Source organism: Protopterus annectens, chromosome 4.part0, assembly GCF_019279795.1.
Source record: "Protopterus annectens isolate FY-2018-M chromosome 4.part0, PAN1.0, whole genome shotgun sequence".
Classification (NCBI taxonomy): domain Eukaryota; kingdom Metazoa; phylum Chordata; order Ceratodontiformes; family Protopteridae; genus Protopterus; species Protopterus annectens.
In genome coordinates, this window is record NC_056733.1 from 578,300,763 (window position 1) to 578,315,421 (window position 14,659).

Consider the following 14,659-nt stretch of genomic DNA (forward strand, 5'->3'; position numbering starts at 1 on the left):
TGCAGAGAAGGAATGAGGATTAAAAGAAGTCAAGATTTGAATGAGCTGTGCAATGCTTAAATGGCAATGACCAGTTAGATTATAAGTGATGTATAATGTTTGCAACTACAGTTGTTTCAGTGGTGTCTGTGATGCATCTTCTTCTTCTTTCGTCTTTTCCCGGTTATGGGTCGCCACAGCAGATCACCTGTCCGCTCGTGATTGGCAGTGGAGTTTTACGGTGTTGAGTTGCCAGCCCGGTGCCCAACCTTCCACAGAAGGCACACACATGCACGCACTCATGCCTGGGGCCAATTTAGAGTGTCCAATCCACCTACAGCATGTCTTTGGGATGTGGGAGGAAACCGGAGTACCCGTTGGAAACACACGCGACCACAGGGAGGACATGCAGACTCCGCACAGAATGTCATGAAAACAAAAGTTTATTTTGCACATTTAAACTTGATCTTTAACGCGATTAATTGAGGTCAGTGACTTTGGCTGAGTTCAGCTTAAAAAGCCTAATGAATCTTTAGATTTCTAAATATCCAGTTCCTTAAATCCTGCATGTGGATACGTTCATGGATCTATTCTGTTGCTCCCTCCTTGAACGCCAAACATTTTGTAATTAGTTCTAGCCTCCAATTACCTGACTGTTTCCTGTAGCTTTTTTTCTAAGCAAATTCTAACAATAACTGAATACAGATGTTTGATTCCTGAAGGAAAGACTCAAGGTCTATGCTAATGTTTCTAAAGATGAAATCCATCACTTATTATCAGGAATATTGGTTTTATTTTTGAAGATGCTGTTGTACGAGTTCTTAAAGTTATTAAAATCTGCTAATGCCATGGTGACAACAACCAAGATCACATACATGATATTTTGCTCAAAGAAAAAAAATTAAGACACTGAGAATGTCCAGTTTTTCAGGCATCAGTATCATTACTAGTAAACTAAACTACTTACTTCTTCTTTTAGTAGACATCCAAAGACAACATTATCTTGGCAGAAGTGACATAAAATGAAATTAGGCAGGTCTACTGCAGCCAACCAGGAAACAGAGAGCAAGATTCAGAGTGGAAGACATGCTCTCAATTAAGAGATATCTGTTTTTCAGTTTGCTAATAGTTCAGAGACACTGGTTTTATATCTCACTGTAGTTTAGGGTAATGTACACCAGTGAGCAGTAAGAACATGCAAATGAGCTGCTAAACATGAATATCTGATGATGGTGGGAGATTCAGATGGATCTGATGAAGCACAATCTTGTGTGAAAGTGCTTATCCTGTGTGTTATTAATAAAAGACCTGTATGATAACAGCTTTGGTGGATGCCTGATTCATTTATCTGCTCGAATTTGAAGAAGTAGAAGGTTAAGAGGTATTCTGGGGGATTTGGGTGAATTTATGTGGAAGGAAATGTAATGTTCTACTGTTTGGGTATATTGGAGAATTCTTTGAGAAAATCAGCAGGTGAGCGGTTCCCAATAAAGCAAGGAATGTGGCCAAGAGAGGAAAGCTCTTTAGGTGGATTACGGCCAAAGACTTCCAGCTGTAATTATGATGGGTTAGTGTGAGCAACTAATTTGGAATTAAGTTATATAATTGCCAGACTGTTAAATTACAGTTTGGCAAAAAGCTAACCATTATGTTTTCGGCTGTGTACATTTACTCTTCTCTGTTCAGAAGAAAACTTTAAAACTAAATTTCTTTTTAAATGCATTCTCTCTTTAGCGTTGAGCAATTTCAATCTATTCAATAATAATATGGTCAAATAACCAGCATGAGTATATACATGGTAAAACCTATTTCCCAAAGAGTGGTACATACATCTTTTAATAATGCATAATAAAACTATATTTCCATTATATATGCAAATGTATGCATAAAAAATGGCACGCATTTAGTTACTTGTATTAGAAGACAAAGATTTATAGTGAGTTATAGACCATTTTCACTGTATAGCAATGACAACAGATACTGCAATTTCTTAATAGCACTGCTGGTTTGCTGCTCAACTCTATACACAAATTCCAAGTCCAACACCAGTTTGGCAAATAGCAAAGAACTAAGGTAAGTCATCACAATACATTAAAATAATAAGATGCTATACAGAATGGTACAAACAAATAAAAAATGACACATTTAGATGAGCATCTGTCTGAAATGTATCCCAAAATATTCGGCAACAGTTATGTCCCACTACGAATGGAGCTTACTGTATCACTGCACTTTGGACAGTACTACCAGCAGCAGTAAACTGTGCCATACACCTGTGCAACTCTATTAAAATCATTATTACTATTGTGTTGGACTATACTATATTATTTAGTATATCACATTTTGTACAATAAAGCACAACATGTCATTGTTAAATAAAAAAAAAATCAAAAATCAAATCGTGCTTAAAATTGTCATAGTATTTTCCAGAATTTTAATACTATACCATACCTATTCAACACACCTTACGTATTTCTTTTGCAAACTCTAACTTGTAAAACTTGTCTAAGCAAGTCAAGCAACAGTAACATAGAATGAGCCATACCTCTAAAACACAGTAGTGACTTAAAGAAGGATGCTCAGCAATTTCTTCCAGAACATGTTCACATTTGCATGACACTGCATCTATTGAATCCAGAACGGGATTTATTATACCAGGAAACTGAGGAGAAATGACAGAAAAGTAGACTCATAACTCTGCACACGATTAAAACTTAAAAAATGTTTGTCCATCAAAGATACAAAAAAAGTGTATTGGCAAACCTTTTTAAGTCTGTCTCGTACTCCTGCTACCAGGATTTTTGTGCTTCGAGGTACCTTGGTATTTGTCAGAAGAATCCTTAAAACTGGTACCCTGTAAAAGCAGAAACTGTAGTTTACTAAACTGTTTAAAGTCACTAGACTTTCTAATGCACAACATTCACAAGATAAGTAGTGCAAACATATGAACAACCTCTGTCTTGTCTGGCTGCTTTAAATGACCTGCAGTATAACTGCCATTCACCACTATTTTCCAAGTGGCAGCTTCTGCAATTTTATTTATATTGTCAAATGACTAATACCATCTCCTTTACCTAGAAGGGATCACCAATTTCTAGATACACAAAAATTGCAAAGAAACTGCACTCCTAATCCAGTTTAGTATGCCTAACCCCCCCCCCTTCCCCATATACACCTTTACTGTGCTCCTCCATGGTCACAGCTGACTTTGAAGTAAATAACACCACTTACTCTCATACAGTTGCTCCTAGTGTAAGCTTGTAAAGCACATATAATCCAACCTACAAACTTAGACAAATTTGTAGGTAGTACTTAAATGTGAAGATAGTCACCTAACTCCTTGCTGCCTCTTCAAGCTTCTTGACATTTCTGAAAACGTGGAGAAATGCCTGACTAAAGAAATTGCTTTCCAACTACCTTATTGCAGTTTGGGGGAAGTGATCAAGGTACTATCAAAAGGCTAGGTTCAACAGATACCATGTTCTGCTTCCTAGCTCATTTCTTCCACATCAGCCCACCTCACACACAAACAGTATTAAGTGCATCTCTTTCATCATCTGCTGTACTCTCCCGGCCAGTATCTGTGCTATACTGTTCAAGGTCTCTAAGTACGTGAAGTGGACAAGGATGGAATCTGTTGTTGGCTGTGTTGTTGTTGGTGTTGTTGACTTACATGAGTCAGCCTAGCAGGTAATTAAAAGTATTTATGTGATCACTTTGAGGTGAAACCTCAAAACCTTGCCCCAAGCCTCCCTTAATTCTTACTGCATAAGCTTTTTATCCTCCTCCAGAAACTTATAAATTGTCAAAATAACGTGTTTATCTAACTTATGTTTGGAATGAATTGAAATCTACCACTTAAAGCCTGGCCATTCACCTTTGAAGATTTTAACTCAGGGGGAGGTTTCCAATTGCCACCTGATTGCATAAAAATGCAAATATTTCTCTTCAGGTACCTCAAAGTTCCACCCAACTTCATCCCATTCCAAAATCCCCTCTCCCGGCATTAACTGACCCCACTACCTCAATGTAGGCCTCATCTTTTTCCATTCCCCCCTCTGAATCCTATCCCCTGGTGGTTTTTATCTATACACCTGTTGGCAATACATGTGACCTCAAGGGACCATACCTCTTTCTCGTCATAAAAATGAAAGTTATGTACTTACCATAATATCAGATCTGTGTTGTGTGTTTCTGTCCTTCCTCATCATATGGGTTTTCGAGCTGACCTTGGTTTCTTAAAAGCTTCCTTATTTCTGAAGCCAGCTGCTTCCCTTTGCAAGGGTGGGGTGTTAGGACGTCTTTTTCGGGTGAGAGGTTGGGTGTGAGAGGGAATGAAATAGCCTCTAATAATGATCCTTTGTACCCATTTGTCTTTGAGTTATGGATGTCAGGCTGTTGGGTGCAAGGGTAAGCATAATCACTAATTGGCTCCTACTCAGGGGGCTGTTTCTCAAGAGGTATGAGAATTAAATCCCTATGATTTACGAAACCAAATTCTCTTCCCTCCCATCCGGTTTCTGGATGGGGTCACTTGAGGGGGAGGAGAATCTTACTGCTGTGGCAGAAAGGGATTTGCCATCTTTCACATTACTCTCCAAGTTTAGAACCAAAAAGGGTTGATCCATCATAGGGGATGTAGAAGAAGGATGTCTTGAAGTGTTCTGCAAAGTTGCAAAGCCACATCTAGGCACGTCTCCTGATTTTATACTTGTGCCAGCTGCTCTAGGCATACCTTCTGTGGCACTGGAGATAAGGCACATAGAGACGGTACATAGAGACTGAAGGGTCACCGACTGAAAATCAATAGATTTCCTCTGATCCTCTGACATGGTTTCTGGAACAGACTTGATGATCTCCTTAGCCAAGTCCCTCTGGAAATGCATGACATATGCCAGATAATTTAGCTCACTCACCAAAAATATACAACAGGAATAAACAGACCCACTTCCCAAATCTGTCCAATTCCTCAGATTCCCTGTTTGGTACATGGACAGAAGAACTCTCCTCTGTGAGTTCCTTCTTGATTACTGCAGCTACCATCACAGTACCTACTACAAAAGCCCTTTACTCCAATGGGGCTGGTCTTTAGGAACAATCAAAAATTTATCAGGTCTTTTAGGGATTGGTTCACCTGTGTCAGGTTCCTTCCATACCTGCGATAAGATTACGTTTTCTGCAGAGGGGACTAACCAAGACATACATGGGTCACAACTGAAATCCTCAAGGAACACTGAATCTTCTGCAGAAGGGACTAGAGAAGACTGACCCCCTTTCTGTCTAAGGAGTTTGAGGATCTCCCCTAATGAGACATCCTTAAAGGGGGATCTGGGGAAACCTTCTCCTTCAAAATCAGAGCCCATGTAGGAGATTCCTCAGGGGAATCAGTGTCTCCTTTTACACTTGTTCATCCTGTGTACCTCCTCTGTTGGTTGTTGAAGGGAGGACTCTGAGGCTGAAGTCGTCTCTGAAACGACAACTGCCTTGAAGCTTCTGAGAACTGGCTGTCCCAATAGAACAAGATAAATAGGCTCCGAACCCTGGGAAATCCTATGGGGAAGAGGTGGCTCTGACTTTGAAGAGGTAGTCCTCTCAATCAGATGAGAGAGTAGTCTCTCAAAAGTCTTGAACACAGAGGTCAATACAGATTGGAGAGACACAGTCTAGGAACCCAAACCCCCGAAAGTGGCTCAGTTCTGGTCCCAATCCTACAATGCTCTGAGGCTGATGTTGAAGTTGAACTAACAACCACTGAAGCCCCTAAGGGAAGGAACAGATCCAAGGATCTCAGATAAAATCCTATCCTGTCAGAGCTGACTTCAAGTGCCTGGCTCCAAGCTCCAGATGGATTGGACAAGGTCAGCGCCAACCTCATCAAAGAACTCACCAGAGTCAAAAAGATATGGATTTGGCTTTGAAACACATATACATCGGGGGTAAATGGGATTCGGGTGCTCCATTCTGGAAGGACAGATTGGAGAAGGAGTTACCAATGAATGAAAGGACAGAACTGTATCTTTCATCCCAAAAATGGTTGGAACCAGGAGAACCCCCAATTGGATCTGGGTCTGAAGAAATTTCCTCATCAGCTTATGCATGTCAGCTTTGGTGAGACTTCTAGAGAACCTAGCCGACCTAACTGATGAGGAAGAGGAAGGTGGTCTAGAGTAATATGGCGACTTCTCTTGTAAAACTGGAGAGTGGAGGTGAAACCATCTCCAGTGAAAATGTTGGAGGTATACTGAATCCAAGGATTATCAGATCCAAGAAGAGTGTTGGCTCTGTGGATTTTAAGACTTTTGGAGCTGGCAACAAAGTGTCTTGTCCAGAGACTTTTTTCTTGAAGCTTTTGCCTTATCCTTTTTTAAGATCCTTATGTCGCCTTTCCTGTCAGAAAGCTTCATTACAATGATGGAGAAGGAGAAGCAGAAGAATAGGAAGCTGTCATCTTCCTTGAGCCTCAGGGACATTTATCAGAAGAAGATGGTTGAAGAAGTCCCTTCAAAATGAACTTATTTCTCCTTTCTATAATGGCCCTTTGGCCAAATGCCTTGCAAATGCAGCAGGCAATGTCCAAGTGCAATGGGTCTAGAAAATATACACACTTGTCATGTGCATCAGGGTTGGGAAGCTTGTGTGGGCAAGCTGTACATTTATTAAAACCCGAAGGTTACTATGCGATTTGGCTAACAAAGGAAAGCAAAAATGGAACAAATAGAAAGAAGAAATAGGGAAAGATTTTTTGAAGGGATAAAAATAAAGTAGAAAAAACACTGGTGAGAGGTTACAGTAAATAAATCTTTAATATATTAGAAAACAATACCAGACAGAAAAAAGAAAGTGATTGACAACAACAAGGCGAGGTGAAGACGGAACAAAATCAAGCAACAGAATAGAGTATTTACCTTAAGAAAAAACAGTCCAACAATACTGAGCACTCAAAAATCCACCCAGCTACACTGGCAGCAAATGAGATCTAAGGTAGCTTGTTTTCTGTACAGGGATTATGGGTAAGGGGAGGAGTCTGAGCACTGAATAAAAAAGCTTGGAAGCAGCTGAAGTCAAATCTGAGGTCAGATTCAAAACCCACATGTTGAGGAACAGACTGAAAAGAAAACATCAGATCTAGTTACAGTCTTAGCCAACTCATCTAATTAAGTAGGAGATACTATATTGGTGTATTTATCCCCAAAGTCTTCCAGCATGTTATTCAAACCCAACCAGTTATTTTTATCTTGTAAGATTTTTTCCAAATTGGTGTAAACTAAGGTTTTGTTATTTTGCCTAATAACGCAAAGCAAATCACTCTACAGTACTTTTCTGTACCTGGGCCAACCAATCCTCCCATATCCTCAGGCAAAATTGTCTCATCCTATTTCATCCTTGGCCTATCTCTATGTCATACAAAGTCCCTCATCTAATTTATTAACCTCCTCAACCTCTCCTTTCCTGGTGATGACCAAAAGGATTGCCCCAGATACAAAAGGTTGTGCACTAAATGTCAGTGTAGTTCCTGGACATTTTGATCTAAATCTAGACCAAGCAACCTACGTCACTTCAGACTGTCCCTCATCTTTTCCCCAAATACAGTGAAAAGTTGTTGTCACAGATGCTTCATCTGAACTTGCTAACATCACCCCCCCCCCCAAATATTTAAAATGATCTCCTTTGCACCAATCAGAGTATCGTTTTTGCAACTCTTCATGATTTGGAATACTGACTCCAGCTGTGCTAATCTTTTCTTTGCTTACCTTATATCCTGACAGCTTCTCAAACTGCTTTAAGAACTGCAAGTGGTGTGGAACATATCTTCCCTGGGATGCACTAAAGTGACAAGAACATCATCTGTGTAAAGTTCAGGCTGAAATTGCAGACCCCCCCCCCCCATTGAAAAGGCCTAACGTGTGACGGTCTTATCCATACCGCCATTGGTTCCGAACACAAAGTAAGCAACAATGGTGAGAGAGGACATCCCTGCCTCATCTCTTGAGAAAGCAAGAGGGGTTCTAATAGTAATCCAAACACCTTAACCCTTGCTGTTGAATTATTATACAATCCCTCCACATACTAATTAACTGAAAAGGGAAATTCATGTTCTAAAAAAACCTTGCCAGAAAAAACACAATCTACCGTGTTGAATGCTTTTTCTGCATCTAGTGAGAGCATGGCCAGCTGCCGTTTAGCTTGATTAGCTTCTAGAATCTAGAAGATTTGGGATTTTTGGGTTATTTCTCTTCTTTATTTAACACAGCAATTACACCATCTTTCCAAGACCTTGGTGCTTTCTCCCGTATAAAATTTTATTAAATAGTTTTATCCATATTTTAATTACTGATTCTTTTGCTAATTTCCATATTTCTACAAATATGCCATCTAAGCCAAGTGTGTTCCCATTCATTTGCTCTCCTATCTCCTCTCTCATTTCTTCTGGGGTAATTGGTTTTACCAGATATATTCCTAACTCTACAGTCAGTTTTGAGTATTGCACCAACACTACTACTAAATAAATTCTGTAATTGTCCCTTCTCTTTCCTTATTAACAGGTAGTCTTTCAAAAAGCATAGCATAGTAGGACCTAAAAATCTCTTATATCTGACAGCATTCTTTAAACTCTCCACTTACAGTATCCCCTTAGTTAAAACACTGCAAGTTGCACTGCTAGCTGATGCAACCTTGCTGCCAATATCTTCAAAGCTCTAGGGGTGTTTGCCAAAAAAAGTGCCCCTCAACACTGGTCTCCTGAACCAAATTCTTTCACTCTCCCTCATCCTAACTTTTGTCTCTACCAAATCACCAAATCCTCTCTCTCTGCAACCCCCTTAATTCGGTCAACATTTCTCTTGCAAACTTCCCTCTTATTCCTTTGTTCTTTTATATTGTCCTGTACCAGTCTCTTAATCAACTTCTTGCACTCATCCCTTCCCTCACTATCCCTTTCTTTTGCTTGTTCAAGTAAGTCATCGAATATTACCTTTAACCACTGTAAAAGGAATCAGTTTCTAAACGAAATGTCAGCAATTTCCAGTGTGTCAAACAAAAATCATTCAGTCCCAGATAAATTTTCCACTTAATATAACCATAACCATGTTTCAAGAAAATTAGCAGCCTAACCTTCATGTCTTGAACTAGGCGCTGGAATTTTCTTAGCCCCACTGTCTTGTCTATTCTTGACTAAACCTTCCACTTAACACTACAGTATGTATAACCTTTTTTCAATTTGTTGCCATCAATTTGTCCATCCCAGAGTGCTTTAGGTGGGAGATAAATGGACACTACAGTTGTCCACTCTCCCCTCAATTTTCCTTTCCAAACTAAGCATCCATCATTACTTGCCAATATTCTCTCTTCCATGCAGTTCAAAATATTTTCCCTAATAGTACTACACCTCTACACCTTCCTTTTTCGCAACTACTTTGAACTAACACTGCATACCCTTTTGCTTGCTAGTTTCCTATGTTGTGTGTTTTTCTTGCAGGAATACAATTTGTGAATTTTCTTTACATATTAAGTTTAAGGGTCTGTCTCTTTTTAATGGTTTAGTGACTCTATAAACCTCCCATGATATTTGTAAACTCATCATGACATGACATCAACTCTCATCTATCGTAACTAATGTTGAGCACCACCGTTTCCTTCCCCAGTCCAAACTGAAGCAGCTCTGATTTTAAAGCCAGATCCACTCTTATTGATTTATTTATTTATTTATTTGCAGTTGGTTTACCAGGATAGTCCATTGGGCCACAAAGAACCCATTTTCAATGGAGTCCTGGGGAGAAAAGCTCCAAACAATCAAAGTTACAATAGGTTAAACATGATAATTATACAAGAGTAAAAGATTCAAACAAACAATTACAAAGTAGTAGAGGAAACATTACAGCTAATACAAACTAGAGATGAAACTTTTACAAATAATACAAACTAGTGATGAAGCTTACAGGTGGTACAAACAAAGAAGGAATGTTGCAAAGTAATTAATGAGAAGTACAGTTACATATCAGGAATCCTACACGTAAGGGGTACAGCGTGGTGTATTCTTGTGGATACAATAATAACACTAAGAGTGTATGAGATAGGAGAAATTCTAAGGGAATATTGCAGGTGTAAATAGGGGAAGGAAAGGAAGATGGAATTACCAGTGTTAGTTATGTGGGGTGGAAGCAAGAGCATTCCCACTGGGATACTAGATATAAATGAAGTGATTTTTTGAAAATAAAATGGTTGGAGGTGATACGAATTGATGGAGGTAGGGAGTTCCAGAGGCGTGCTAAACCATGTGATAGGATATTTTTGCTTGGGGGACGAGTTGATTTGTAGACTTCTAATAGATTTTGGTTGTTAGACCTTAATACTCTTATGTTATTCCACAAATAATCACAGCATTTAGTTTTACTAATATTTGCTAAAGCATCCCCTGGTCTATGTTGAATTGGTACACTACCTCATAGGTGATTTTCCACTAGAGAGAAAACATGTTATTCCAACTTTGGATAAAAAGTCCTTTTTTAGATATCCATCCATCCATCCATCCATCCATCCACAACCCCTTTTTCCCATTTTTGCACATGCAGTCAGGGTGTCACGTCAACAGTGACAATCATTCAAAGACAAGGTTTACACTGCCGGGTGGTTAGCCCTGCAGTGGTAGTTTTTCCACACCACTCTCTCACTCTGTCACACACACACACACACACACACACACACACACACCTATGGCCAATTTAGAGTGCCTAATCCACCTATTGCATGTCTTTGGAATGTGGCAGGAAACCACAACAACCAGAGGAAACCTACGTGAACACAGGGAGGACATGCAAACTCTGCAACAAATGCTCCCCCCTGCCGAGAATCGAACTGGGGAACCTCTTGCTGTGAGGTGATAACACTATCCACTGCACCACTGTGCCACCCTTTTTAAGACATCTAAATATGTATAATGACATTTTTTGCAATATATTATAATATAAAGTAAAATGATAATTTAAAAACTGATTTGGATTCTTTACTTAATATTGTTTGCAAACACATTGGCAATATTTCAGGCTGGTTCTACATCTAAAATCATTTTCTTTTTAATGGCAATGATTTGTGCCCCAACATATTTAAAACTGGTTGTGAAGAGCTGTTTAAGATCAACCCCAGCTTTGCAGCTGGACCAGATAGAATAAAAGGGATTTTTTTAAAGGTATAATAAGTTCTGTAAATCCTAGTTTAAAGACTTGTGGAATAAATATCATAATGGGTTTTATACCAGCAGTATTAAGGAAGCTATTGTTGTTCCAGTGCCTAAGGGTGGGGATATGTCCTTAATTAATAATTTTAGACCTAGTAGTCTCATTTGTTACTGGGAAAATACTTTGATAGAGTAACTGTTAAATATATCCTGCAGACTATTGGTTGGAACAGGAATATTTTTAAGCATAGATTTATTTGGAGTAGGTATTTTCAGACAAATTTACTGCACTTTTATCAACCCTAGTGGGATGCACTGGATGAGGGGTTACCTGTGAATGTTCTTCATTTAGATAAGGCAAAGACATTTTATACTATTTCCCATCATAAAATAATATTTTATGATAAGAATGATTTTGACCATCTGTCATAGACTTCCAAGATGTCTGCAGATTGAGCAACAGCTTAATTCTACCTCTCCCAGTGTAAAAACACACTCAGCAGGAAGGCCAGTGAGCGTTTGTGTTTCTGGGTAAATTTCAGTAACAAGCTAGCAAGTGCACTGCCTGGATGCCAGGAAATAAAAGAAATACAGAGGACCTGAAGGAAAATCAGCTACAAAACATGAGAAAAAAACACTGACTGGGAAAGGTGCTGCAGCCAAGTGCAGCAGCTTTTCAGCAAAAAGCAGTGCAAGCTCCAGACATGACTTCCAGTAACCCAGAGCAAAGCATAAGACACCTGCACACAGATCTAGTTAACATAAACAAAATACTGATCGAGTATATGCTCAAACAATAAAAGGCAGGGAAAAAATGGAAAAGCTTTAAACAGATATTCAGATGAGGTGATAAAACTGCAAAAATCAGAGGTCGAAATGAAGAAAAGGCTGGCTGAATAGGAGACTGCTCAAAAAGAGAGGTTTCAAAAAAATAACAGAATTAGAGGAAAAGCACATAGTGAAAATATGAGATTTTCAGCTGTACCAGAGAAGCTGGAAGGAGGAGAAGGTATTAATGTTATGAAAGCACAAATAAGCAACTGGACTGGCACTACACAGCAGGAGCTGATAACTGAAAAGGCACATCGCATGTATGCTCCAAACCTGGCTATGAGAAAGCAACCTAGACCTTTAATAGTAAAGATGCAATCCTACCAGCAGGATGAGTTGATTCTGACAAAACTATGGCAGAGGGACAAAGTACTAAAAGTGGGAGACAGCAGAATGTTTGTGGAGAATGATTACTCATTGTACACCAGGCAGAAGAGGAGTACATTTATTCCACTATACAGAGAATGCCAAGAAGCAGGTGTGAGATTCAAATTTCTGTACCTAGCCATCTTCAAAATATTCTTCCCTGGAGGAACAAAATCATTTTTTGATGAAGTACATGTTAAGCAGGAAATACAAAACTTTGTCCAACAAAAAGTGAGCTATAAAACAGAAGGGGATTCTGATTCTTGTTCTTCTGGTAATAAAGACCACAGAGAGACTGTGCCAGTGAAACCTATTCCAATGTTTCAATGGAAAATGCTGAAGAGAAGGAAGGGAGCATAGCAGTTGACTACAGGAATCAAGAGTACATTGGAAATGATGCACAGACAGGATATGGGAGATGGAGATGAACAGGAATAAAACTAGTAACTTGGAAATTGATAAAATGTGGGATTACAAAGCAATAATTATATTTGCAAAATAGGACAGATGAAGAAAATCTGAAAATATTGGACTTTTTTTTTACTTTGTTGTACTTGTGGGGGACTCAAAGGTATATGCCTTACTTAATGTCATTAATGTTCAAAAAATACGCAGGGGGGGCGGAGGAAGAGGGAGAAAGTTAACTACATATAATACAAAAATTTTTCCTTAATAGTGCTATTTTGTTATAGTGTATGATTTTCTTTGCAAGTTATAAAGTAAAGTTTTCTTGGTTGTTTTTAATTGTAATGGGGATACTATTGTAAACAGGCACTCTTGTTTTTTTTTCTTCTTTTTTATACCTCCTTTCTTCTCACTTTCTCCTTGTTCAGTTTTCAGAAATGTAGACACTGCAATGTAAAAAAAGAGTATGGTTAAAAGAGCATGAGAAAAGACAAAAGAATGTGCTTTTTCTCATTCTGATATGGGGGAATGACTGGATTAAGGCCCTTAGCTTGATCTAGTAACATATTTTAAAAGAGAGCAAGTAAATGAAAAAGAATATTTAATATTATACAGTTTTTTGTAGCAAATACATTTATACTTGGTAGCAATTCTGTATCTGGTCCTCAAGTCTCCATGAAGACAATCTGATAAAGAGAAATTGGCTACAATCTGGTAAAGATAAACTGGATAGGAGATAATGTTCTCTAAAAGTATTTAGGTGTTCTCCCAGCTGATAGAGCTATAAAGAGAAGGCAAACCCAGACAGCACTTAGTAAAAACACAGGCTGCACCATGCATCTTAGCATGGATAACCTTTATTTTAAGTTAACTCAAGTCTGTAAATGTGGCTGTCAGTTTGGGACATTTGTTCCTATAAGGAGGGTAAAATGTCAGTATTTGAAGATGTACATACTTTTGTGTGTTAGTATTCAGTTAATAGGTTTTAGGGAGTATTGGAGGTGTGTTTTTGAGGGCTTTCAATAAAACAAAAAGTTTTTTAAGATGTGATATAGGCTCAAATGGATATGACAAGAAACAACTGTATAACATTTCAACCTGTCAAACAAGGTGTGCATGTAACATGAAACCTGGAACTAGACGTTTAACAAAAAAGCTGTTATACATAAAGGTGGGAATAATAACATTTTAATACAATGATGCTTTCTGTATTGTCTTTAAATTTCAATGGTTTAACAGATAAAATACAAAAAAGAAAGAATAGTAAACTATATTAAAATGTAGCGTGCAAATACCTATGTTACAGGAGACACACTTGGAAAGAAATGAATATGTGAATTTGATAAAGAAAGGTTTTCAGGATGGTTACTCAGCAGAATACCTGGGACAAAAGAAAATCGTACTTATATTAATTGCAAGAGGAGTTCCAATAGTGATAGAAGAGGAAAATAATGGTAGATTTGTAGTATTAAGGAGCCATTGCCTAGGGAGGAGGATTACACTGGCATGCATTTACATTCCACCTAAAACTACTATAATGGAGCTTAAGAAAATTCTGGGAGAAATAATCAGCTTTCAGCAAGAAATATTACTTATAAGTGGGGAGTAGAATTTGACTGCAACAGTGAAAAAGTGGAAACTACAACAAAGGATTGTAGACTTTTGAAAAAAGTTATAAAAATATTTGGCATGGAAGATGTGAATTCAGTACTAGGAGCTCGGAGTGAATTTACATATTACTCCCCAAGATACAAAACTGGGCTAGGCTAGACAGAATTTACATTTCACAGGAACATGTGCATTTAATTGAAGGCCTTGACATGCACCCAATAACTATTTCAGATCATGTGCCAATAATAAGTAAAATAAGAACACAGGGCAACAAAATAAAAATGAGACACTGGTGCT

At 38.4% G+C, this 14,659-nt stretch overlaps 1 protein-coding gene across 2 annotated transcripts in view; it reads right to left on the reverse strand.

Annotated features, from left to right (window-relative positions):
* MVK (mevalonate kinase) overlaps window positions 1-14,659 on the reverse strand; it is a 492,094-nt gene that overhangs the window by 143,000 nt on the left and 334,435 nt on the right. For both annotated transcript variants that reach the window (XM_044068507.1, XM_044068506.1), the window contains exons 8-9: window positions 2,743-2,833; window positions 2,525-2,641 (exon numbers count right to left, since the gene is read on the reverse strand). In XM_044068507.1, coding sequence (XP_043924442.1) covers window positions 2,525-2,641; window positions 2,743-2,833 — 208 coding nt within the window. The remainder of the gene's footprint in view (window positions 1-2,524; window positions 2,642-2,742; window positions 2,834-14,659) is intronic.